This window comes from Thalassophryne amazonica, chromosome 8, assembly GCF_902500255.1.
Source record: "Thalassophryne amazonica chromosome 8, fThaAma1.1, whole genome shotgun sequence".
NCBI classification, from domain to species: Eukaryota; Metazoa; Chordata; class Actinopteri; order Batrachoidiformes; family Batrachoididae; genus Thalassophryne; species Thalassophryne amazonica.
In genome coordinates this window covers 97,030,743-97,057,243 of record NC_047110.1, presented here as the reverse complement: position 1 = coordinate 97,057,243, position 26,501 = coordinate 97,030,743, and the positions used below count along the sequence as shown (strand labels likewise).

At 41.8% G+C, this 26,501-nt stretch overlaps 1 protein-coding gene across 2 annotated transcripts in view; it reads right to left on the bottom strand.

Annotated features, from left to right (window-relative positions):
- si:dkey-246g23.2 (solute carrier family 66 member 2) overlaps nt 1-26,501 on the bottom strand; it is a 128,229-nt gene that overhangs the window by 26,949 nt on the left and 74,779 nt on the right. For both annotated transcript variants that reach the window (XM_034177030.1, XM_034177029.1), the window contains exon 4: nt 8,290-8,506. In XM_034177030.1, coding sequence (XP_034032921.1) covers nt 8,290-8,506 — 217 coding nt within the window. The remainder of the gene's footprint in view (nt 1-8,289; nt 8,507-26,501) is intronic.

Below are 26,501 nucleotides of genomic sequence, written 5' to 3'. Positions count from 1 at the left end.
AAAACCATCCCAACTGTGAAGCATGGGGGTGGAAACATCATACTCTGGGGGTGCTCTTCTGCAAAGGGGGCAGGATGACTGCACCGTATTGAAGGGAGGATGGATGGGGTCATGTATTGCGAGATTTTGGCAAACAACCTCCTTCCCTCAGTAAGAGCATTTAAGATGGGTCATGGCTGGGTCTTCCAGCATGACAATGGCCCCAAACACACAGCCAGGGCAACTAAGGAGGGGCTCCGTAAGAAGCATTTCAAGGTCCTGGACTGCCCTGGCCAGTCTCCAGACCTGAACTCAATAGAAAATCTTTGGAGGGAGCTGAAACTCCAAAACTGAAAGATTTGGAGAAGATCTGTATGGAGGAGTGGACCAAAATCCCTGTTGCAGTGTGTGAAAACAAGGTCAAGAACTACAGGAAACATCTGACCTCTGTAATGTCAGACAAATATTTCTGTACCAATTGTTAAGCTCTGTTTTTCTAGGGGGTCAAATACTTATTTGCAGCAGTAACACAAAATAAATTATTTAAAAAATCATTCATTGTAATTTCCAGATTTGTTTTTAGATTATGTCTCTCACAATGGACATGCACCTAAGATGAAAATTTCAGACCCTTCCATGATTTTTAAGTGGGAGAACTTGCAAAATCGCAGGGTGTTCAAATACTTATTTTCCTCACTGTGTGTATATATTTATTTATTTGTTTGTTTGTTTGTTTAACCCCAAATGCCCTTGTAGATGTAAACCCTGATGAACATGAAGAGTGGTGCAGAGGTGGTCTTGAACCAGTAAGCTTCTGCTCTGGAAGCAAGCACACTAATCTCTTGTGCCACCAGAAGGATAGTAATGATATCAAGTGCAGCATCCATCATACCATGAGCCCTGCATGGAAACCAACCCAAAACTATTTCATCCCCATGCAAGTGATACTCCTCATCTAAGACTCCCTAAGTGTCTACTTGTTTGACACAAAGTTATTCCAACTTCTGCCACCGTGATGCCACATTTTTGTTGTATGTATTTAATAGTCATATTTACTTCTGGCCCATGATGCTCCATCCAGATTAATTTCTGGCCCTACAAAGGAAATAATGTGGGCACATCTGGGATATATTAGCTTTAAAAAGAAAAAAAGAGGAAATAACAGTAATCTGGAACCAAACTGGACATATAGGAGAGGATCAGAAGATCTGAAGCATTGTACAGTTAAAGGACAGGACAGCAGAATGAAATATGTAATGGTTAAGCAACCAATTAGGATGAATGATGGTAATCAGGAATACTGGAATGGTGAGTTGACTGGTTGGAAAAATACTTTCTCATCAGTCTTCAGTGACTGATCAGCCCAGACATTTAGTTAGAGAGATAATTTTGAGGTTCCGACAGCTGATATCATATACGCAGAGACTCTGTCACAGATCTGTGTTTAGTGAACTGATGATCGTAACTTATTCATGAATCTTCTCGGAGACCTAATGTGGTGATATTGCATATTGAATCTTCGGAGTGGTGTTTACTCTGAGCTCAACATGAGAGTGCTCGAGAGCTGAAAGGAAGATCCCGATGTGAAATTGAGCATCAAACACCGACAGTATCTCTCAACAATCAATACACTACAGCTTTTACTGCAATATCCAAAACAAAAGAAAAACTTTTTTAATTTTGCCAAACTGAGGTTTAGAGATGACAGTAAAAACAAACAAACAAACAAACAAAAGTTTCTTTTCAGATGTTTAAACACCAACTCAAATTCATTGTATTTGCGCTATAAAGCTGACAATATGTGCCACTTCTCTATGAAAAAAACTTTGTACTTTTTAAATGTTTGACACAGTTTTAAAATATTTTTTAAATAATCGTGTCTTTAAATATACCCAGCAGTATGAATTATACAGATTTATATATCACAATGTTGCAGGTGAATTCTGCTTCCTCCTGTGTCTGACATTCTCGTCTACGTGAAGTTGACATACAGCAGTTTTTTTCTTGTTTGCTTTTTTTAACAAATTGGCAAGTGCATCACTACTGAACAATTTAAAGAAAGATGGGACGTCTGCGTTAACACATGAGCTGAGTCGAGGCCAGCCATACTCGGTGGGCACAGCTAACCAAAAAGTTAGCCTCAAAAACAGACAATCAGCTAACTGAAAAGTTATCTTTTATAAAGCTAAACCGATAAACCACACAAAAATTTATCAGAAGCCAAAGATAACGATAACTTCCAGTATTGTCTCCAGTACACTTGCAACTACTAACAAGCTGATTTTGAGTTTTAACACCACAATCGCTTCTGGTAGCATCAAAGGCGACTACAGACCCAAACAATGAGTCAGCACTTCTATCTCTGTGCACCCTGCCCACTGCTGGAAGCACCTGTTTACTACATAACTTGCAGCAGTGAAACTCAACTCTCTACTCAATAACAATGTCACCATGAGGTTGAGGTCTTGGAAAATAAAGCAGTACTGACTTATGGTTTGGTTTATTAATAAAATTAATACTGATAGAATTACTCCATTAATGTCAATTCTGTCATTTGTACAAAGTTAAAATATAACATATATCTTTTAATGTTGAATAATGCACTAATTCTAAAGTTTTGTAACAAACACAGACAGATGTCAAAGGGATTATGGGTAAAATGTGCCTCCGCTAACACTGATTGGTTGACTCATTCATTCTATGTAAACCAACACATTAATGTGAGGTGTGTCATGTGTTGGTGTTTACAGATAAATATGCTTCTGTAAAATATGACATTTTTTATTTGTAAAAATATAAGGCATTTTCCAAAAAAAAAAAAAAGCCAAGTTGTAATTAGATGACCATCTGATATAACCGGTGTCAAAATAAATAGAACACTACCATCCAGTGGCGGCTGGTGAAAAACAGTCTTGGTGTGGCTGCTGTGCCAATAGATTCCCTTGCCTTGTCTAGTACAGGCATTCAAGTGAACAGTTGGAAAATTACTACAGTTTCACAATAATCATTTCATGTCCTTCTCAAAATCAGCAGTTTTACGGATAAAGTTAACCATTTACAGCTATATTAGGCCCCATTTCTACTTTGGAAAGGAACAGTATCAAATACAACACTCAAGTTCTTGAGCAAAGAACATTTCACCATTTGACACCAATTACACACATAGTACACCAAACTGTACTGCACTGCCATTATCTTCAGACAAACAGATCCTGGGGTTCACAATGACACCCCCTTAACAAAATAGAAAATATCACCAAATTTACACTCTTTCAAAATATGGAAAAATTCTTCAATTGACAAAAGAACATTATGTACATACTACAATGTTCACACCACCTTCCAAGAGAGAGAGAGAGAAAATGTTTGTGTGTGTGTGTGTGTGTGTGAGAGAGAGAGAGAGAGAGAGAGAGAGAGAGAGAGAGAGAGAGAGAGAGAGAGAGAGAAAGTGTTCGTGTGTGTGAGAGAGAGAGAGAGCATGTGAGAGAGACAGTGTGTGTGTGTGTGTGTGTGTGTGTGTGTGTGTGTGTGTGTGTGTGTGTGTGTGTGTGTGTGTGTGTGTGTGAGAGAGAGAGAGAGAGAGAGAGAGAGCGAGAGAAAATCAAGGTAAGATTTTGCATGAACATTACTGAGTGGAATGGAGGCAAACTAAAGAAGCTTGAAAAACTTTAAATAACTTGACTAACTAATAACACCAAAACCTTTAAATTAAATTGGTTAAAATTAATTAACAGTGTAGAGGACAAAGCAAATTAAGTATACAAAACCACTTAATTAAATGCGTTGCTAAACTTGGGTTTGTCTTACTATAAGTGTCTTGTGTGTAGTCAGTGGCTGAGTTAGAATTTCTTTAAAAAACATGCAAATTGCTATTTTAGGGTTTTGTTTTGTTTTTAAACTGAGCAAATAATTTGTTTTATAGTTTGGAATACTCCAAAGAATATTTCACTTCTGTGAACTGATCCTCATAACGTGTAAAGTGAAATCAAAATACCAGCATGGCTGCAGCTTTGAACACTGTTACAAACAGCCCCGGCCTCCCCTATTACCATTATAACTAGTCTGCTGTCCCAATAAAGATCACAGCTTTGACCCCCTAAAACAAACAAAAAAATATCACTCATTTGTTTTATCTTAAATTTTCATCCTCGTTTCCACACCAGGAGCAACATTCGGGAATAAATCCGAGCAGCTCGTCAGCTCACCTGAGCTGAAGTGGATCCAGAGGAGTCAGTCCACAGCTGGCAGAGGTGGATGCGCTCCTTTCCACCCCGCAGTAAAGAGCGCAGATCAGCAGCCTCCGTGACATGTGCGCGCTGACAGTGTGAATGAAGCCTGACACGGTTTATAACGAGTCAGACAAACGTCTCTCCTCCAACCGGGATGTGCAATTGTCATTAAACCACGAGAAAGATCTGATGTGCGCACCTCCATGCGCCTCCAAAAGGATCCCCGCGAAACTTTGGTGTCACTGATTTGATTAGTTCTGTCCTGTTTTAAACCTCCAAAGAGTTCTTCAACTTACTCCAGCAAAACACACGGAGACAAAATAAAAATAAATAAATATAACCCAAACGTCGTCGTCACCATCATCTCTTCCTGCCTGCCTGACTGACTGACAGCAGCAGCTGCAGCGTCACGTATATCACTGACTGTAGCAATCTAATGTTCCCGCATTTTTGTAGCAAGGGCTAAAATTCCGGCGCCCCAAAGCCATTCATTTTGGCAATGTTGATTTGCCAAATATTTATTAATTTTCCCTAGCAACCACATACAATTGGTTATTTCGCTGCACTTCAAGGGCGCTTTGAATGAGCGCCCAAGACGAGGAATGATACGTTCTCTGCTTCTGTCGGTGGAAATGCACTGTTGAATGAGAGTCAGTTTGAGGAAGTGTTGTTTTAATCATTTATATTACATGTAGGCACATACTATTAAGTAAAACTGACATTGATAATACTTTTTAAATATATATATATTATGAGTTTTCCCCTCCACATCTAGGAGGGCAGCGCCCGAGCGCCCCCTATGGGCCTGCCGCCACTGCTACCATCTAAGACACTCAGTACTTAAGCTGGGCTTAGACTGTGTGAGGTTTGGCCTTTTTTCAGACGATTTTTCACTCGTGCGAGAATTTTTTGGGTCCCGCCGAGTTTTAGCTTAATCGCACGTCCTGCACTTTGTAGTATACATGGAGTAACGAGCTGTGTTACTCTCACGACCATCTCCCAATCCGCAATCGTATGGTCAGATGAAAATCAAACCTGTTTGATATTCTGGTCGGCTGTCATGAGGGTATCCCGCTGCTGAAGCAGCGGTACAAGTGTCCAACCTCTCGCACTGTGCCTGTGCAAACACTGATGTGGAACTGGAGAGAGCATAAACAGTGATCATCTCAGCTTCTGTTTCTTTCCCTCCCTTTCTTCAACTCATGTAAAGTCTTGTATTTTTTTTTTAAACTTTGATGTCTCCCATCGAGTTTTTGTAAAAATAAGAAATGTAAATAAAGTTTGAAAATAAAAAGCTTCTGTTTACTTTTTGTTTCTGGAAACACAAGTCCGACGTGTGGTTTTTTGAACGTACAATGTGAGCAGTCAGATCCCATCAGAGCATCGGGTCGTATAGTGTGAGAACATAAATCGTGCGCTCTGAACTTTTACACGTGCGGTTTTGTCATACAGTTTTAGCTGGACCCGAGTACAATGATTGAAAATATTGTACAGTCTGCCCAGCTTTAGGGCGAATACTGCCATGAACACTACTGGCCAGTAGATGGCAGTAGAGACCGTGAAAACTTGTCAAAACAACACACTCATCTTTAATCGCTTAGTCCAATTAAGGGTCACAAGGGGCTGGAGCCTATCCCAGCAGTCATAGAGCGTGAGGCGGGGTACACCCAGGACAAGATGCCAGTCTGTCACAGGGCCACAAACAGACAAACAAACACATCCACACCCACTCGCACACCTATGGACAATTTAAACATTCCAATCCACCTAACCCGCATGTTTTCGGATGTGGGAGGAAACCGAAGCACCCGGAAGCAACCCACGCAAACACGGGGAGAACATGCAAACTCCACACAGAAAGGCCACAGGCAGGAATTGAACCCATGACCTTCTCGCTGTGAGGCAACAGTGCTAACCACCAACACAAAATTCCAGATAATCTATGTCTGCTATGTTTAAGATGCGTGGAATTTACTAAACACAAACTGAATTCAGACATCTTATATACGAGATCTGTTAGAAAAGTATCAGACCTTTTTATTTTTTGCAAAAACCTGATGGATTTGAATCACGTGTGCTTGCATGAGCAAACCTTGAACCTTCGTGCGCATGCATGAATTTTTTCATGCCTGTCGATTGCGTCATTTGCTGGTAAGCAGCCTTTGTGTGAGGACGTGCAAGTGCGCTCGGCGGATTTTCATTACAAGGAAAATGGCGGAATGACTGGAGCAGTGCTACTGCATTAAATTTTGCCAAAAACTGGGCAACAGCCAGGTGGAAACCATTCGGAAGATTCAGACGGCTTTCGGTGACGATCCTATGGGCATCACACAGATTAAGGAGTGGTACAACCGGTTTAAAGACGGACGCACAACGGTGGAGAGCGAGCCATGCTCCAGTCGGCCATCAACATGCTGAAACGACCAGATCATTTCCAAAGTGAATGCTGTGGTGATGCGGGACCGTCGTTTGACGGTATTTTCACTTTATTAAAACTTCAGATGTGACGTTAATTTAAATAACTTTTCCGAAATGAGTTGGGTTAAAATTTTAACCATAGGTTAAAACTGTATGCCTCTGGATGACTTGAGTGATATTGCCAGCCTAACAGTATGGGGTCAAAAGAAATGAGCTTTTTTCTTTTTTGTGACCAGTTCTTCTTTGCCTGCGGAGGATAGAGCGGTTTCTTTTAGAACCAGTGTTTATGGAGGACAGAACTGCGCATCTACTACAAAACATTTAACAGGTTAGGTACTCAACTGATTTTAGATTTCATAAATGTTTGTAACTATTCAGCTTTGTTTACCACGTCTGCAAAAATACGTTAGCGGTCTAAAAATTATTGGACCAAAACTTATCGGAAGATAATTAGTCCGATAATGGTTTTCAAAGTTATATGAAAAGAATTAAGGCTCTTTTAACCATCTCTTTATTTGACTTCTACAGTATAGAATCTCTGTGGTACAAATACAGAATATTTATCTGGGACACTCCAGCACGGTTGGTCAAAAACTGAAGAGGAACTAACAAGTTGTTCGTAAAAAAAAAAAAAAAAAAAAACCTGTAACTGGGGTGTTAATCACACCAGCAGGTCTTCCTTAAATCTGGTGCTAGGTATCTTATCTGTCACGTTCAATTTACAAGTTTTATTTCATTTCACTTCCTGCACTGTGAACATCTGCAAAAGAAAACGACAATGAAGCTCACTCAGAAAGAAAAAAGAGGCTATTTCCAGAGTCAGACCTTTCAAAATATGAAAATCAGAACAGGCCTAAACCCAGAGAGAGTTTCTACTTCCAACTGACGTCACGGGCCGAGGCTAATTTTAGACATTCAACTCATCACATTTCCCGGGTATCCACGTTTACTTAAATTTAACTTCCGTACTTGCTGAATGAGGAGGAGGAGGTGTTTTTAAAGATTTTTTTTTTGGTCTTGTTCCTAAATGGCTTTGTAAACAGACACACACACACACACACACTTTCTGTTGTAATGACAAACACATACTTAATGAGCATAATGAGTGTGAGTTTTTCTGCCATTACAGGAGAAATTGATCTTGCAGTCCTGCACGTGAATGGCTAATCAGTATACATATTGGACCTCACACACTCTGACATAATCTTAATTGATTCTCAGCACCTTCACCAGGGTGACTGGGTATTTGGGTATTCTTTATGCTCACGTGATTTTTCTATGTGACATGTCCAGTCTTTGGTAAAAGTGACAGAATTTTTTCTTTGAAAAGTGTCTGAATTTTTTTTTTCTCATTTAACCAGTAACCAAGCTATGGTAGGATAACATGAATAATGAGTAAGTCACTTTGCTTTAGCGTTTGTGTTTCTATGTATTTTTTTCCTGCACAATGCACCTCGCAATTTGAGTTTTTTTTTTTAACGAGTACCAACAGGGCTGAAGGAAAGTTCTGCATGTGTAAATTCTTCTCTTCCATTGCCCACTTTATCTCAAAAACAGACATGAAATAAGAATTAAACAGAGCTGTTTTGTGCATGTCTGCAGTTTAAAAACAAAGCCTTGAAAGCAGAAACTGTGCACTGTTTGACCTCAAAACATCATGTACCTCATTCCTTTGGTGGAGAGGTTGTGGAAGTTTTGCAGCATCTGTGGGAGGCCCAGTATGGCCTCAAAGAGCAGAGCCAGAGAACCCAGGGTCTCTATGTACACAGCTGAGTCCAGCAACAGCAGGGTGACCACGAAACACAGCACAGTGAAGCCGAAACAGAAGAGCAGGTAGTCCTCAAAAGCACTCCACTTCCAGAAGTAATGCAAGTCCAATTCTGGAGAGGCAAGAAACAAATCAAAGAGATTAATGGATATTTACTGACATAACAATGTGTCTTCATTTAAAGTAAACTAACAGACCTGGATTAGGTAATTATTAATCATTTGATAATAATCAGTTCCCAAAGCCTGGGCATGTGCCTTCTAAAATTGAGTGAATGACTAGATATATAAATGTGTTCATCTGCTCCATTGAGTTAATACAGTAACTCAAAAACAATAAAAACTATCATCTTGTAACTCAATAAAATTTAAAGGGCATATAATGAAGACAAAGCCTTTCCAACCTGCTGAACACTGACGCACCAGATCAATCTAAAGAACCAACTTTAAGAAATTAGCATGCCTTCCTCCCAACAAGAAGGTCCCCAGTTCAAGGACATCCCTGTCCAATTCACCTTGTACATCTACAGTTGCGTCTGGAAGGGCAGCCGTTGTAAAAGTTGTGCCAAATCAGCATGCAAATCCATATCTGATCGCTTGTGGTAACCTAGGGTCCCTTTATTGGGAGAGTGGCATCAACTAATAACATGGCGCCATATTGGGGCCAATTGTGCTGAACTACTGAATGAACCTTTTATGTTTTCAACATTTTTTTATTGAGTTAAAACCACATACAGCAGTAACACATCCAGGTACAGATACTATGAAAATAAATCTAAAAATAGTTAAGCTATCAATTTCACTTGAATTTACATTTTACGATGATTTATTTAATTAATTTAAAGCCTGATTTACACTTCTGTATCTCTGTAACTCCGTGTCATGACGCCAACGTGTGACAGTTTTAAAGTTCTCTGTCGCTGGATTACGCCTTATTCTGGATTAATTTAGGTTTCTTCCTGTTAAAAGGGAGTTTTTCCTTCCCACTGTCGCCAAGTGCTTGCTCACAGGGGGTCGTTTTGACTGTTGGGGTTTTTCTGTAATTATTGTATGGCTTTTGCCTTACAATATAAAGCGCCTTGGGGCAAATGTTTGTTGTGATTTGGCGCTATATAAATAAAATTGATTTGATTTGATTTGATTTAATTTAACCCTCAACATGCTTTTCTTTCTACAATCACCTCCAATTCAAAGGTAAGCTGTACAGTTTCCTCTTTTTCAGACTCCGTGTTGTAAATTAGCGAACTTTTCTGCCAAACGCATGTGATCCCAAAATGTAATCAAACTATTAAAATACGAAAGAGTAAAAGCAGAAAACTGTCAAATAAGGGAGGGAATCTGTACATCTTGAATCCCTTGTGGTGTTTATTTGTGCATCCAAATGCACAGCAACCTGGCATTTCCAGCGATTAAGTAAATAAAATAGCTGGATTTACATGCAGATAGATTAACAGCAAAAGCTATTTTAGCCCCAAGATGACACCAAGAGTCGTGTGACGTGTTTTTTGGCTCGTCATGTTGTAACCATCTGAATTAAGGGACTCTATAGTAACCCAGAGAAAGTCGTGACTAGCAAATAGGAATTAATGCAGTTAGGACCAAGATCCATCCATAACCCGAATTCCACCAAACTTGGCGTGTGGCTGAAGGTCAAACCCATAATTGCCCTTAAATGGTTTAGTCCATTGGCCAGAAGGCAATGTTGACACAATTGGGACCATTTAATGTGGCTAAACAACACTTACAATTAAAAAATTCAAAATTCAAACTCAAATGTATTCATTTATATAGCGCCAATTCACGATGAGATCGTCTCAAGGCGCTTCACACAACATAATAAAAACAGAAAAAATTGAATTAAAAATTTAAAAACACAATAAAAAGACATTTTTACATTGGTTCTGAGAAGTTGCTCTTCCCAATAAAGAATAAAAACACATCATAACACTAATGATAAAACAAGGAAAACAAATTGAGTCTTTAAACGTGATTTAAAAGTCTCCACAGTATCCGACTGCCGTATGTGTGCCGGGAGATTGTTCCACAGAGCTGGGGCACGGTAGGAGAAAGCTCTGTGACCGGCAGACCTTTTATTCACCCTGGGAACACATAAAAGTCCTGCACCCTGAGAACGCAGGGCCCGAGCTGGTACATAGGGGCTTACCAGGTCAGCCAGATAGGGAGGTGCAAGTCCATGAACAATCCTATAAACTAATAACAGTACCTTAAAATCTGATCTTGCAGCGACTGGAAGCCAGTGCAGGGAAGCAAAAATGGGTGCAATGTGGTCAAATTTTCTGCTTTGTGTCAAAAGTCTGGCAGCAGCATTTTGAACCAGTTGAAGACCCCTAATCCTGGACTGCGGTAAACCAGAAAATAGAGCTTTACAATAGTCCAATCTAGCAGAGACAAATGCATGAATCAAAGTCTCAGCATCAGCCATAGACAGGATGGGACGAATCTTATTTCACAAATGGAAGAAAGCAGTCCTTGTAATGTCTCTAATGTGGGGGTCAAAAGACAACACAGGATCAAAAATTACCCCAAGATTCCTTACTTTATCTGTATGATGTATAACACATGAACCTAAGCTAAGCGCTATCTGATCAAATTGATGCCGATACATCGCTGGACCAAGAACCATCACTTCAGTCTTATCAGAATTTAAAAGTAGGAAGTTACTAGACATCCAATTTCTCACTGATGCAAGGCAATCTTCCAAAGATTTTATGTGAATGAGATTACCAGCAGTTATCGGCATGTACAATTGGGTGTCATCAGCATAGCAATGAAAGGCAATCTCAAAACACCGCAGTATATTCCCAAGGGGTGCTACATAAAGGGAATAAAGCAGGGGGCTAAAACAGATCCCTGTGGGACCCCAAACTTCATATCCCTAAGATTAGAAGAAGTGTCACTGCACAACACACAGTAAGAACGACTGGACAGGTATGATGTCAACCACACAAGGGCAGTTCCCGTAATCCCAAAATAATTTTCCAGCCTGTCAAGTAAAATATGATGATCCACAGTATCAAATGCAGCACTAAGATCCAACAGCACCAAGACTGTAGTGGTATTCGAGTCCACTGCTCGCAAACAACTTTAGTAAGTGCTGTCTCTGTGGAGTGATATTTTCTAAAAGCAGAGGGCAATGGCTCAAAAAGATTATTCTCAGTGAGGTTGTCCACGAGCTGTCGCAAAACCAATTTTTCCAGGATTTTAGAACAAAATGATAGATTTGATATCACTCTATAATTTTTAAATACACTAGGGTCGAGATTGGATTTCTTAAGCAATGGTTTAATCACTGCAGACTTGAAACATTTAGGAACAGATCAAGAAGTTAATGATAGATTTATCATTTCCAGCACAGTGGGTCCAAGAATGGGCCACATGTCCTTAAACAGTTTTGTTGGTATGGGATCAAATAAGCAGGTTGTGCTTTTTGTAGACGTCACGAGCTTCATCAGCACGCCTAGCGATATACCATCAAAATCTGTAAATCTGGGTAACACCTCAGTGGGACCATCCTCCTCCATAGCAGTATGCAGTGGTTGGACCAAGGCCTGCTGAATATGCCCAACCTAATATCCTCAATTTTCTTCTTGAAATAGGCCAAGAAGTCCTGTGCTGAAAAGGGAGAGTGAATAACAGGTCCATGAATGAGAAAAGCTACAGTTTCAAACAAAAACTTTGAGTTGTGCTTGTTTTTATTGATCAAATCAGAATAATAGGCCCGCTTTGTAGCCAGTAGTGCATGCTTATAATTTAAGACAGCATCACGCCATGCAAGGTGGAACACCTCTAATTTGGAACTACGCCATTTCTGTTCCATACCTCTTAACAAATGGAATAGTTTTGACTGTGTTGAATGCTTGGTCTCCAAAAGGTCAAACAAGGTTGACGGCCGTTGGATTCTATGAGATATGTTACGTGATACCTAACCATGACAGATGGTGCAAACTATTCCTTTTCAAAATGCTGTCAAGTCAACCAATAATTTGCTGATTTCTATCAAACATGGTTCAAAATAAGAAGCACAGCAAGTAGGAGGAAGTGCAAAGTGTGAGCATTTACAGTTTGGGCAGCTAGGTTTAGGTAGAGCTTGAAAGTATTGAGGGCAAAACAAGGACAATGAGAAAAAGAGGAATGAATGTGTTTCATTAGAGGATGCACAGAGATTCTGCAAAGGCAGCACTCCTAAATCAATACTGTGCAGATACATAAGCGAATGGAACAAAGATAAATGAGAGACTTCAAAGCTTTTACATTTCTATTACTGTGGGATAACATGGATTTTGGCAAAGCCCGAGCAGACAGGATTTTACTACCTTTAGTAAAAACCTGTTCCTTCACTATAATACATTCTTATTTATCATGACAGCTAATTTCCAAAGCTGCTGTTTGTTGAATGCAGCCTAAAATGAGATGTTTATCGGAACCGTAAATACAACAAGACCCAGATCTGTCTAACTTTAAAAAAGAAAATGAGAATTTTATTCATGTAGTGTCTATGTGTGAATGTGTATTTTTACATTGGTTCTGAGAAGTTGCTCTTCCCAATAAAGAATAATTCATACTGCAGAATCAATTAGATATTTTTTTTTTGCCTTTATTATTTGTTTTGTGTTATTTCTTATTACCCTGCACATTGGTGAAGTGGCAATAGCAGGATATTGTTTTCACTGCTGTGTGTGACTCTGGACAAAGGCAGGGTACACCCTGGGCAGGACGCCAGTCTGTCGCAGGGCCACATATAGACAAACAAACACATTCAAACCTGCACGCACACATATGGTCAATTTGAAGTTTCCATTCCATCTAATCTGCATGCCTTTGGATGTGGGAGGAAGCCGGAGCACCCGGAGAGAACCCACACAAGCACGGGGAGAACATGCCAACTTCCCTTTCCTGGGTCACATTGACCACCTCTAACTGGGGGATCCTGAGGTGTTCCCAGGCCAGTGTGGAGATATAATCTCTCCGCCTAGTCCTGGGTCTTTCCTGGGGTCTGCTCCCAGATTGACATGCCTGGAACACCTCTCTAGGGAGGCACCCTTACCAGATGCCAGAACCACCTCAGCTGGCTCCTTTCAACATGAAGAAGCAGCAGCTCTACTCCGAGATCCCCACGGATGACCGAGCTTCTCACCCTATACCTAAGGGAGATACCAGCCGCCCTCCTAAGGAAGCCCATTTTGTGCTTGTAGCCGTGAACTAGTTCTTGCTGTCATGACCCAACCCTCATGACAATAGATGAGCATAGGAACGAAGACTGACCAGTAGATCGAGAGCTTCGCCTTTTGGCTCAGCTCCCTTTGTATGGTAGAGCGAATGCAATACCGCCCCTGCTGTGCCAATTCTATGGCAAATCTCACACTCCATTGTCTCCTCATTCATGAGCTCCTTCACTTGGGGTAAGACCACATTCCCTACCCAGAGTAGGCAATCCATCAGTTTCCTGCTGAGAGCCATGGCCTCAGATTTGGAGGTGCTTCACACTCGGCTGTGAACTGATCCAGTGAGTGTTGGAGGTCACAGGCCAATGAAGCCAACAGGATCACATCATCTGCAAAAAGCAGCGATGAGACCCTGAGCTCACCAAACCGGAAACCTCCTTACTACTCCTCGATATCTTATCCATGGATATTACAAACAGGATTGGTGACAAGGCGCAGCCCTGGTGGAGGCAAACCCCCACCGGAATTGAGTCTAACTTACTGCTGAGCACCCGAACACAGCTCTCCCTTTGTGAGTACAGAGACTGGATGGCCCTGAGAAGTGACACCCTCACTCCATACTCCCGCAGCACCTCACACAGTATCTCCCAGGATACCCAATCAGTCCACAAAACACATGTAGACTCGATGGGCATACTCCCAGGCACCCTACAGGATCCTTGGGAGAGTGAAGAGCTGGTCGGTTCCATCCTGGTCCACGACCAGGATGGAACCCACATAGTTCCTCTTCAATCAGAGGTTTGACTATCGGCCAAACCCTCCTTTCCAGCACCCTGGAGTAGACTTTAGCAGGGAGGCTGAGTAGTATGATTCTCCTGTAATTGGCACACACTCTCTTGTCCCCTTTTTTAAATATGGGGACCACCACCCCAGTTTGCCACTCCTCAGGCACTGTCCCAGACCTTAACGCAGTTTTGAAGAGACATCTCATCCAAGACAGTCCCTCCACACCCAGAGCCTTCAGCATTTCTGGACGGATCTCATCAACCCCCCAGGCCTTGCCACTGTTGAGTTGTTTGACTACCTTCCACCAGGGAAATTGATATAATCCTCCATCAGCTTCCAGCTCTGCCCCTGTGATAGAGGGCACTCTGGTCTGATGCAGGAGTTCCTCAAAGGGTTCCTTCCAGCGGCGGATTACATCCTTAGGTGAGGTCAACAGAGTCCAATCCATTTGTAAACAGCTTGGATGGTTCTCCATTTTTCCCTCCTGAGGTGTCTCACAGTCTGCCAGAAGCACCTTGGTGCCGACCAAAAATCCTTCTCCACTGTTGGTCCGAACTCCTCCCACACCCGCTGCTTTGCCTCTCCCACAGCAGAGGCTGCCGCCCTTCAGGCTTGTTGGTACCTTGCAGCTGCCTGCGGAGTCCTCAGAGATCCCGGAAGGATTCCTACTTCAGTCAGATGGCTTCCCTGACCACAGGGGTTTACCACGGTGTTCAAGGGTTGCCGCCCCTTGAGGCACCTAAGACCTTCAGGCCACAGCTCCCCGCTGGAGCTTCAGCAGCCCCGCAGATTCAAGTCACTTCAGCTAGTAATGTGAATGCAGCTCAAGTTCTAAACCCTCTTTACAAATAGGCAGGCTTTCTTTTCTGCAAACCGGGCAGTTTGCCCTCTCTGGTGAAATTCTAACCCGTTTTTACACCAAACACCTTTTATTTCATAAACTGGCTGGCTGCCTGCACCGTTCTTCATGTCGTTTTGGTGCTGGCTGGATGATCTGCAGAGAAATGTGGCGCAGAGTTCTGTTTCTGATGCGTCTTAAGTGGACTTTGCCCTGCCAGAGAGGAGACGCTATGGAGCCGAACAGCAGTATCCCGCTGAGCGGAGCAGTGGGGAAATGGGGAGCAGGATGTCTATCTTGGCTTTCAATGCTTACCAGTCCAGTAAGTGTCAGTGAAATTGTGGAGAGCTGGACATGTCCAAACTTGTCATCTGACATGCCGAAACGGAGGTGTTCCTTTGTCTCGCTTCCAAAGCGAATCAGTTGTGACGCGCGAAGCCTCCGCGCGGCTTTCCATGACAAAATCTCTTGTTAAAAGTGAAATCTGCCGGAAAATGGCTGACGTCCAGTTCTTGTGATAACCAGAGAAAGAGCACACGACGGTCTCGTATCCACAGAGCCATCAGCTCAGAAATGGTCCGGTGGCTTGTGCCATGTCGTCGCAGCTCGGAGCGCGGCACGCTGAGCGTCCTTAAAGGGGTCCTTAAAGCTGTACTACCAGACCTTATTCTCTGTGAAGCCCGTAAAATTTTCACCGAAAGCCAGATAAATTTTTCGAATAGTTTCCAGGTGGCAGTCTCTAACAGCTTCGGAAAAAATTCTGATGGAAAAAATCCCCAAATCATTCCGCCATTTCCAGACAATGAAAATCCGATGACGGGGCGGGACCACTCCTTCCACAAGGCGTACTCACAGGCGAATGACGTCACCGACAGGCGTGGAAAAACTCACGCATGCGCACAAGGGTTCAAGCTTGTCTGACGTGAAAACATATGAATCAAATCCATATAGTTAAAAAAAAATAAAAAGGTACGATACTTTATGGACAGACCTTGTATATATATATATACATATATAAATATATATATATATATATATATATATATATATATACACACACACACACACACACACACAAGGGTGACATCCCCCCCCCAAAAAAAGAAAAGAAAGCCATAAAATATTGTAAAAAAAAAAAAATCCCACTAAGGTCCAGCAAATTTTACTGGACCTTCCCCAAAGTTTCAGTTATCTTAGTTGCTTTGCATAAAAGTCATGTTCTTTCAAATTGTGCTCCAAATGGTCTGATTTGTTGGAGCAAAATTTTGAAAAAACATAACTTTTATGCAAAGTGACCAAGATAACTGAAAGTCTGGAGAATGATCATACAGAAACTGAAAGGTTGTTTTTTTATTACAATTCTTGTTTTTTTTTTTTGGGGGGGGGGGGGGTCACTCTGTATGTACGTACGTGTATGTGTGTGTGTATGTATATATATATATATATATTTTTTTTTTAAACTTGCTTTTGTTAATCACTTCCCATTTCTACCTTCATTATTGTCCAGGTAAGAGTAAAAGGAGCCTGTTCCAGCAGGAGAATCTGTCTATCCTGAGTGATGTTGAGGTTGAAGCTGAACTGGGTTCAGTGTGATCGACACAGCCGACTGATCCTTGAAGAAGCAACGGAGGTGGAAGCTGCGTCTAATCGGGCAATCCTAGACGTGCTGGGTGAGCTTATCCATGCGATGCATGACCGGGGAATGTGTCCTGTGCCCCCACCCCAGGACTATAGACAAATGGAACTTTTGTATAGTTTGTGTTGCACAGATTTATAATTTTTTTTTTTTTTTTTTGGGGGGGGGGGGGGGGGGGGGGGTATTTGTTCTTCTTTTAGTTGCAGTAAACAATTTGAATTATGTGATTGTATCATAACTTTTCATTTTTCATTCATTTCATTTCAATTATTTCATTCATTTAAAAGAAAATAAAAAACAGAAAAGCAGAATCAACAAAACACCACAAACCACTGAATGAAAAGGAGCAGTTTAGAAGAACACTCTGCCCCCTTTTTTACAATACAATCTCACAACGCATCATCAATCGACACACGAATAATTACATTTCTATGATTCTGTCACATGCCACCAACTTATTTCCTAATTTTAACCATTATTTATAAGATTACACCCCTAACAGATTACATTTTAAACTTCAAACATTATTAACAGCTTACATTTTAGCTTTGTCACAGTCCACTGACCTATTTCATAGTTTCATACTTTTGAAATACATCAAGTTTAATACGTTTTTTAAATAATTTAAGCGACCTTGATTCTTTGATTTCTTTGCTGAGGCTGTTCCATAATTTTACACCATTGACTGCAATACTCCGTTCCTTTATCTTGGTTCTGTATCTTGGTTTCTTAAAGACTTCTATGCCCTTCAAATTATAACTACTTACTCTTTTTTCAAACATATTTTGAATGTTTATTGGTAAGGTATTGTTATTCGCTTTGTACATTGTTTGTAATAATTTCAAATCAACTAAATCATGAAATTTAAGTACCCTATACATAACGAACAATGGATTAGATGGATCTCTAAATCAACTGTTGCTAATCACTTTTAAAGCTCTTTTCTGCAAAATAAATAAAGGCTGTGTATAAGTTATACAAGTTGATCCCCAGATTTCTACACAATAAGTCAAATATGGAACAATCAATGAATTGTACAATGTTAATAATCCATAATTATTTAATGAATATTTAACTTTATGCAAAACAGCAATGGCTTTCGCTATCTTTCCTTTTATGTAGTTTATATGTGACTTCCATGCAAAATCCTCATCAATCGTAACTCCTAGAAATTTCGTTTCTTTTACCCTTTGAATGTCCATTCCATCTATTTTTATTGACACCTCATTTTTTTTACTCTGTCATTAAACAATATTAAGTTTGTTTTATTAATATTAAGTGACAATCTGTTTGTATCAAACCAATATTTAACTTTTTCCAACTCTGTATTTATCACCTGTACTACTTCCTGTATATCTGATCCAGAGTAAAATAATGTTGTATCGTCAACAAATAAAATGCTACCAAGTACCTTTGACACATTCACAAAATCATTAATATACAAAATGAACAGTTTAGGTCCAAGTATCGATCCTTGTGGTACTCCACACATAATATTACACAATTCTGATTTAGTATCATTTATCTGAACAAACTGTTTTCTATTTTCTAAGTAGCTTTTTACCCACTGATGTGCAATCCCTCTTATTCCATATTGTTGTAACTTATGAAGCAATCTTGAATGATCGATAACATCAAAAGCTTTTTTCAAATCAATAAAAACACTTACAAAATAATCCTTGTCTATTGCTGTTGATATTTTCTCTGTTAATTCCATAATTGCCATACTGAGCATTCTTTAAAATATGTTTCTCAATGAATTTATCCAACCTTGTCACAAAAACCTTTTCCTAATTCTAGAAAACTGTGGAAGCAATGACACTGGCCTGTAATTTGAAACGTTATGTTTGTCTCCATTTTTATATAATGGGACTACCTTGGCAATTTTCATTTCTTCTGGAAAGATTCCTGTTGACAGAGACAGATTACAAATGTAAGTGAATGGTTCAATAACAGTTTCTATTATACTTTTTACAGTCATCATGTCTAAATCTTCATAGTCAGTTGATCTTTTGCTTACACAGCTTTTTACAATATTCCTTATTTCATCTTTTTCCACATTGTCAAGGAAAATACTATTGACCGTATTTACAATAGTATTTAATTTATTTTCTACTATTGGTTTATTTCCCACCAGGTTTGATCCCACCTTTGAAAAATAATCATTAAACTCATTTACAACTTCTTTTATGTCATATATCTCTTTATTTTCCCTGACAAGGTAGTTCGGAAAAGTTGATTTCACTCCATCACTTTCCATCACCCTTTTTATAATTCCCCATGTTGCCCTCATATTATCTTTACTCTTATTCAATTGTTCACTATAATAATCTTTTTTTTTTGTTTCCTAATTATTGTCAATAGTTTATTTTTATATTTTTTGTATCTGTATTGTTTCGTTTGCATTTTTAAAAAGCACCTGTATAAATAGTTTTTCTTTACACAAGCGTTTTTTATTCCCTTGGTCAGCCATGGTTTATCTACTCTTTTCTTACTAGTTTTTATTAATTTACAATTTTTATTATATGATTCCATCAATATTTTCATAAATGAACTATATGGTATTTCATTTCATTTCAGTCAACAGTAAAAAACATTTTGTCGTTGATGTTTTGGTACGATGATGGTTCATTTCTAAGAATTTTAATTTGGGATTTGCTACTCCAGAAGACACTGCACATTACACCTGGCTAAATCTTTACAAAGATGCTGGAATAATCATGTCTAAACTGAGATTTTAGCAAATGGTATTTAACATGAAAAGGTTTAGTCACTTCAATGAAGGCACCATTACATCAAGGAATTCTGGCTGTACGAGGTCTAGGGTTTGATGTGATGTAACATTTTACCACAAACTATTGTACTGTGGTGTATAATTCTGCTAGATGACTGATACCAAACCAGAAGTAATTAATTCAGATATTTTGAACAACCAGTTTTACTGTCTGTTTACTTCCATTTACATTTATGACCCCATTAAATGTAAAACTTATTTTACTACCGGATTTTGCTTAAATGGCTTTTCAAACTGTTAGTATTTAATTTAAATCAGTAAACCTTGGTAACTTTTACAAATCAAATTGATGTTACACAAAAGTGGAGACATTTTAGCAAAAAGTACAAAAGTTTATTAAAAATTCACAGTGAAACACAACCGGTGTATAACGTGTAGGCAAATGACAGGTATCCCATTCCATGGCATGAACTTGGCATGAGCGGTGTCTCTGAGAAAACCATCTGAAACACACACATACAGTAAACATATTTTAATTAGTGCTGTCAGGTTATTAAAAAAAAACAATGTAATTGATTACAGGGTTTGTGATTAGTTAATCTAAATGAATCATTTAATTGCAGGTATATTTAAAAAAATCTGTGTGTTTGGGGCATTTAATAATCTGATAAACAGGGTGTGAGTTATTTCTGTTACACATCAAGCAGGCATTAAGCTGTAAATTGATCTTAAATTGGGAGAAGTGTCTAACTGTAATTTGGATGAGTTAAATGCAGACAAATTACATTGTATTTATGTGTACAATGACAATAAAAGGCTGTATTATAAAGAATGCCTATAAAAACAGAATTGTGGGAGTTTGGAAGCTGATTCTTTCTGCACAATATGACGCCTTTAATAATTATCTTATGAGATTTCATATTTAAATTTGTCCATTGAACATTAAAATCTGGATGAAAAACAAACATTTTTAATGTGTTTTAACCTGGTCGAGTTCAGTGACGACGTTAATTAACGGTCATTAAAACTGAATTAACATTTTGTGCATCAGCGTCAGTAAACGCACAAACTCCCACGTTTGATTTTCAACAATAGTTATCAAAGTAAGTTACTTTGGTATGAAAAGTGTTGACATCTAACATTTATTGCTCTCAGAAACGTGTCTTCCTTTACGGACCAAGTCACTCACGTCAAATCAAAACGGAGCAAAGTGTGACTGAAGGTGTGATAAGTGCTGTAATTAATTAATCTAAATGAACACTTTATTTTGACAACCGCAATTTTAATACTTAATAGCGACAGCCTGCAGTTATTACTTATTTATGAGCTAATGATTAGCTTACCGTCATGCTTTGTCTCTTCGTCTCTAGCAGCTCGTATCTTCTCGTCTTCGTATTGTTGTATGAAGTCTTCTGTACTTTTCAAGCGTGTTTCGTCTCGTCACCAGCAACTTTCTCTTAAAAACTCACAGAGCAGCAAACACACGGAGTCCACCATTGTTTATGTTTGTGTCGCATATAAACCGACGTCATTTGGGCACTCTTCGCCTCTACGACTCCCAATGGCGCCACCCCACGGTCAGTGACATGCGCAGTGGCTCTGAAATACAAATGTCCGCTGTCGCAACAGTGGCTGCTGCCGTATTCCGATCCAGCAGAAGTGAGCAAAATTGCACAGTTGACGCAGTGAATGATAAAACTGAAGTGTGTAAAGTGGACCTGCTAAGACTGAGGCAGTGAATGAAAACATTCAACATTAAATCGAGTACAGCAAATGATACAATTGAAGTGTTTAAAGTAGAGGTACTAAAATCGAGGCAGTGAATTAAATTAGCCAATGTTATATTTTTAAGACATAATATTTGTAAGATTAATATTTACCATAATGTGATTTTAATGGCATCCAAATTTAACAATTCTGATTTTCAAAGGGGCAATATTAATCAGATGTTTTTTACGTCACTCATTTTTATGTTCAGTACTTCATACCTTCCATTTTTATCAAGTCCAGTTTTACCCTTTTGATTTTTTAACCACATTCAATATTTACTGCTTTCACTTTTAACCACATTAATTGTTTTACTGCTTTCATTGTCACCACATTCAAAGTTTTACTGCTTTCATTTTTACCACAGTCTATGTTTTACTGCTTTCATTTTTACCACAATCTATGTTTTACTGCGTTCATATTTACCACATTCAATATTTCAATTCATTTTGATCACTTTGACCCTTCATACTGTCCGTCCTCACAGAATCTTCATCACGGAATCGCCTTTCATCCCGGATGGCAGCCAAGCTGGCAGACAACCAATTCATCCCCACATCACCAAAGTATCCACCTATCTGCTGGAGCCAGGTTGGGCTTCAACAGCCGCTGCGGTACTCAACCTGTATGCTGGATCACAACCAGAGAAAAGCCATGACACGATGACACCCCATCACTATGAGTCTCCCTAAGTAACCATTTCTTTACACAGTCATTCCAGTGGTACCCAAAGATCCTCCGAAAAAACCTAGTACCAAACGCATTTACGTAGTCTTCCTTGTTATGTGTCGGACGCAGCTCGGAGAACCGACCAGCGTTTGAAGGACCCAGTATGAAATAAGCAGAGCACGGTACAAAGGCTAACTGAATTTAATACATAACAGTGAAAATGTAATAACAGAAAGGTGCGGCCTGGCGTGGTGCGCTCCCAGCAGCGCTAACGGTCCGGAGCCAGAAGCTGTTTCGGACCCAAGGACCCCGCCGACACCCCCCAGGTGGCCGCAACAACCGAGTCTGTGAAAGAAGGAACCATTATGTGAGTCCACACTCTACACACAGAACACTTAAAGGTGTACAAACAGCAAACACTTCCTGGCGTGATTACTGATCAGCTTCCCAACCTGCAGGCATGGAACATCCCGTTCACAAAACTCCACCGCAGTGGAAGCTGATACATGACTAACATACAGCTCAATACAATAAGGTGTGAGGGACACCACATTTACTGACTGTATAACTATTAGTCACAAAATCCAACGTACCTCAGGAAGTGTGCTGACGAGCGTGAGACCTCACCCCCTCCTCTTTCACAGACCGTGCATCAAACCTGGACATTCTCAGCGTCCGCTGCTGATGAGATGGCTCCCAAGACGACGATCTCACCCGTCTGGTCACAAGGTCGAGTCTCTGGCAAATACACACTGTGCACTCCAGTCTTAAATGCCAACATGCTCCAATCCATCCAGATGCACCTCAGCTGTGAGTCCTGACGAGTCGCAGGTGATCAGGGTGAGGTCCTGACAGCCTCAGCAACACAGCCACTCAGTCCCAAATGCACGCCACCTGGGAGGAAAACAAAAAGACAAACAAACCGGCAGCCAGGCCCCCCCAGCCATATAACAGTACCCCACCCTCACGGGAAGCCTCCCGGCGACCACACACACCTGGCCCAGGAGAAACACCCCCCCTCCAGGGACCATGGCTGGAAACCGCGTCTGCGTTCGTCCTCCAACAGACTGGTTGAACTGGCTGCATCTTTGCCCTTGTTTGACAGTCTCAGCACAGGTGTGGCCAGGAGTTCCTACACCTGTGCGGTCAGCCTTTAACCAAACATGTGTGATTAGTCAGAAAACAAAACAACCAAAACATCCCCCCCGCCCCAGGGGACCGTCCCATCAAACCCCAGGGAAGGGGAGAAAGGAAAAACAACCCAACCCAAGCCCACAAACAAAAACACTAAAACACCCCCCCCCCCCCCCCCCAGAGGACGTTCCATCAAACCCCAGGGAAGGGGAGAAAAGAAAAACAATCCAAATTTAAGGTCACAAACAAATGCCAAAATACCCCCCCCCCAAACGACACGTAGGGACCAACACCCCCCAGAGGGCCACCCGCCAGCTCCAGGAGTAATAACCACGGCCGAGGTCCCTCTGGGATCCAACGTCACCCACGGGGACCACCAGCGCCCCCCAGAGGACCACTCGTCAACCCCAGGAGACGCCTCCCCGCATGACTAATGGACCCAGCCCCGGCCTCCCACGGCTAGATGGACCCAACGCCCGTTCCCCCCCAGAGGACACCACAGTCAAACCCTGAGGGCGGAAACTGGGGGAGGGAAAACAAAAAAAAACCCAAACCCCCCCCCCCTCCCCTCCCGGGTGCAGAGGCTACCTGGGAAACGCCCAGCACAACCTAACTGCACCCCTCCAGCAATGCCGACACTACGGCACACCCGGCTGGAGTCAGAGGAGAAGAGAGGGCATAACAAAAAACAAAGAGAAAAAACAACCCAAAGACCACCCCATCACCCCCCAGGGGACCGTACCATCCAACCCTGGGGATGTGAAACAAAAAGAAACAAAGGAAAAAAAAAAAACAGACCAACACACAGTTGTTTGGGTCCCTGTTCTCTTTGTGTTTTTTTTTGTTTTTTGCAAAGGCTACAGGGTCACACCCCCCCAGACAAATAGTGGACAACAAAAAAGAAAAGCCCACACAAAAACCAACTCAAAAAAACACCCACACAAAATGAACTAACACAAAACAAATCAGTGAGTTATACCGTCAAGCTCAACCAAATGGAACACACCTGTTCCTACTCAAGAGCTTGACGGTAACGTGATTCAGTCACCACAAGGGGGAACCAGAGTGCTAAAAATGAAAAAACCCCTTGGGCGACAGAAAAAAACAAACGAGCTGCTTTTGTGTGCGCAGCTGAGTGCAACACACAACCAAAATGTGCTCAACTAAATAACGCCGGAGCTGATACAACAGACGCAGTAGTTACCTTTATCCGGGGAAACGGGGCTACGACTGTAACACAGGAAGCCCAGCGACCCGTGCTAACAGAGCTCCGCCGTGCGCGTGAACCCATTACAAACGCACTCTTGCAGCTCCCGTTTACACCTCCCATCCGGTCGGAGTGTGACGCGAAGCCGTCGCCAGTCACACTCCACCACGATCCACGGATGAGGCACAACACAGGAACACGGCTGCAAGAGAGCACAAATTAGTATCCAGTAATGGGTCTCAAACACGCACCTTCCGGGCGGAGAGCCCCGCAACTGATCCGGATAACCACTGAACGTCTGCTGCCGCCTTCCCGGCGCGTTACCGTCTCTGCTAACGCTGGGTCCGTGATGTTTGGCCAGAGACTACTGTTATGTGTCGGACGCAGCTCGGAGAACCGACCAGCGTTTGAAGGACCCAGTATGAAATAAGCAGAGCACGGTACAAAGGCTAACTGAATTTAATACATAACATTCCTCTTTGGTTATCCATCTGACCTGAGGTGACAATAAAAATGTCAGACACTCAACAAATAAGTGAAATTCATTGCCAAGTCTTGACACTGCAAGTTGAATCTGAAGACATCTGTTTCTGCTGAATTCTGTACGAGGCCCAATTCATGACATAAACACTCTGATTTGGGATTTGTGCTTCTAAGATTTCAGCATAAAGTCTACCAATAAGCACAGGCATGAATGCTTTTTTTGACCTGGTTGGACTGCCCTCTATGCTCTTCATCAGCATAAAAGTGTTGTGTGGGCCGCCAGAAGAGGAGGTACTGCTGGCCCACCACCAGAGGGCGCCCTGCCTGAAGTGCGGGCTTCAGGCACGAGAGGGCGCTGCCGCCACGGACACAACCGGGACAGCTGTCAAGAGATAATGAGTGACAGCTGTCACCCATCTGCTCTACATCATCTCACTCCATAAAGACCGGACGTCATCTCCACCTGATTGCCGAGATATCATCTACCTGTGAAGGTAATATTCTCTGCTGTGTCAGAACTGTGACTTACGTGTGATCTGTTTGCAGCCGTTTTCCTGTGGAGCCTTGTCAGCTGATTGGTGGTTTATGAGAGTGCCGACATCTTCGCCTCTCACTCCTTCCAGATAAGTGCTTTAACAGGAGCTGCACATGTGTGTGATTAGAGGTGGAGGTGACTTTCCACCTTCTGACTGTTTTTGTTGCTGGGTGTGCACACACCCACATCTCACTGTTTGTGCTCCTCGCCAGCAGTACCAGATCCGACAGTCGGGGACGGTGATCACCTGGGAATTCGGGACTTGGCGGCTCCAGTATTCACCGGGTTCTGTGGCGGTGGAAATCGTGTGGTTCCGGCTCTTCTCAGGACAGATGTCTTCTATCCTCGAGCCTGCCCACACGTCACCTTTGTGAATTGACTATAATCAGATTCTGAGATTGTCTGTATATTCGTTGTGCACATTCACAACATTAAATTGTTACCTTTTGGCTCATCTATTGACCGTTCATTTGCGCCCCCTGTTGTGGGTCCGTGTCACTACACTTTCCCCAACAGGATATCTCGGCCACTGTCATGGATCCCGAGGGGCGTCAACCATCTGTTGGACAGCCAATGGAAGAGCAGGGTGCACCAGCGTCGGCTGGAGGCGTGATTGGTGGGTTGCAGCACATCCTCACCGCCTTTACCGCTCGGATGGACCTGATGACCGAGCAGCACATCATCCTCAATCGCAGGATGGAGGCTCTCACCGCACAGGTGGAAGCACGCGCTCAGGGCGCTGCTGCAGCTCCTCCTCCTGCCGACCCGGTGCCGAATACAGACGTTCCACTGGTCGTTCAACGACCCCCCCCACCATCCCCTGAAGCATACATAAGCCCCCCAGAGCCGTACGGAGGTTGTGTGGAGACGTGCGCGGACTTTCTTATGCAGTGTTCGCTCGTCTTTGCACAACGTCCCATGATGTACGCATCTGATGCCAGCAAGGTGGCTTACGTGATTAATTTGCTTCGAGGTGAGGCACGCGCTTGGGCTACAGCGCTTTGGGAACAAAGTTCACAGCTCCTTGCCTCTTATACTGGGTTTGTGAGGGAGCTCAGAACTGTTTTTGATCACCCTAACAGAGGAGAGACCGCTTCAACAGTGCTGCTGTCAATGCGACAGTGGCGCCGCCGTGC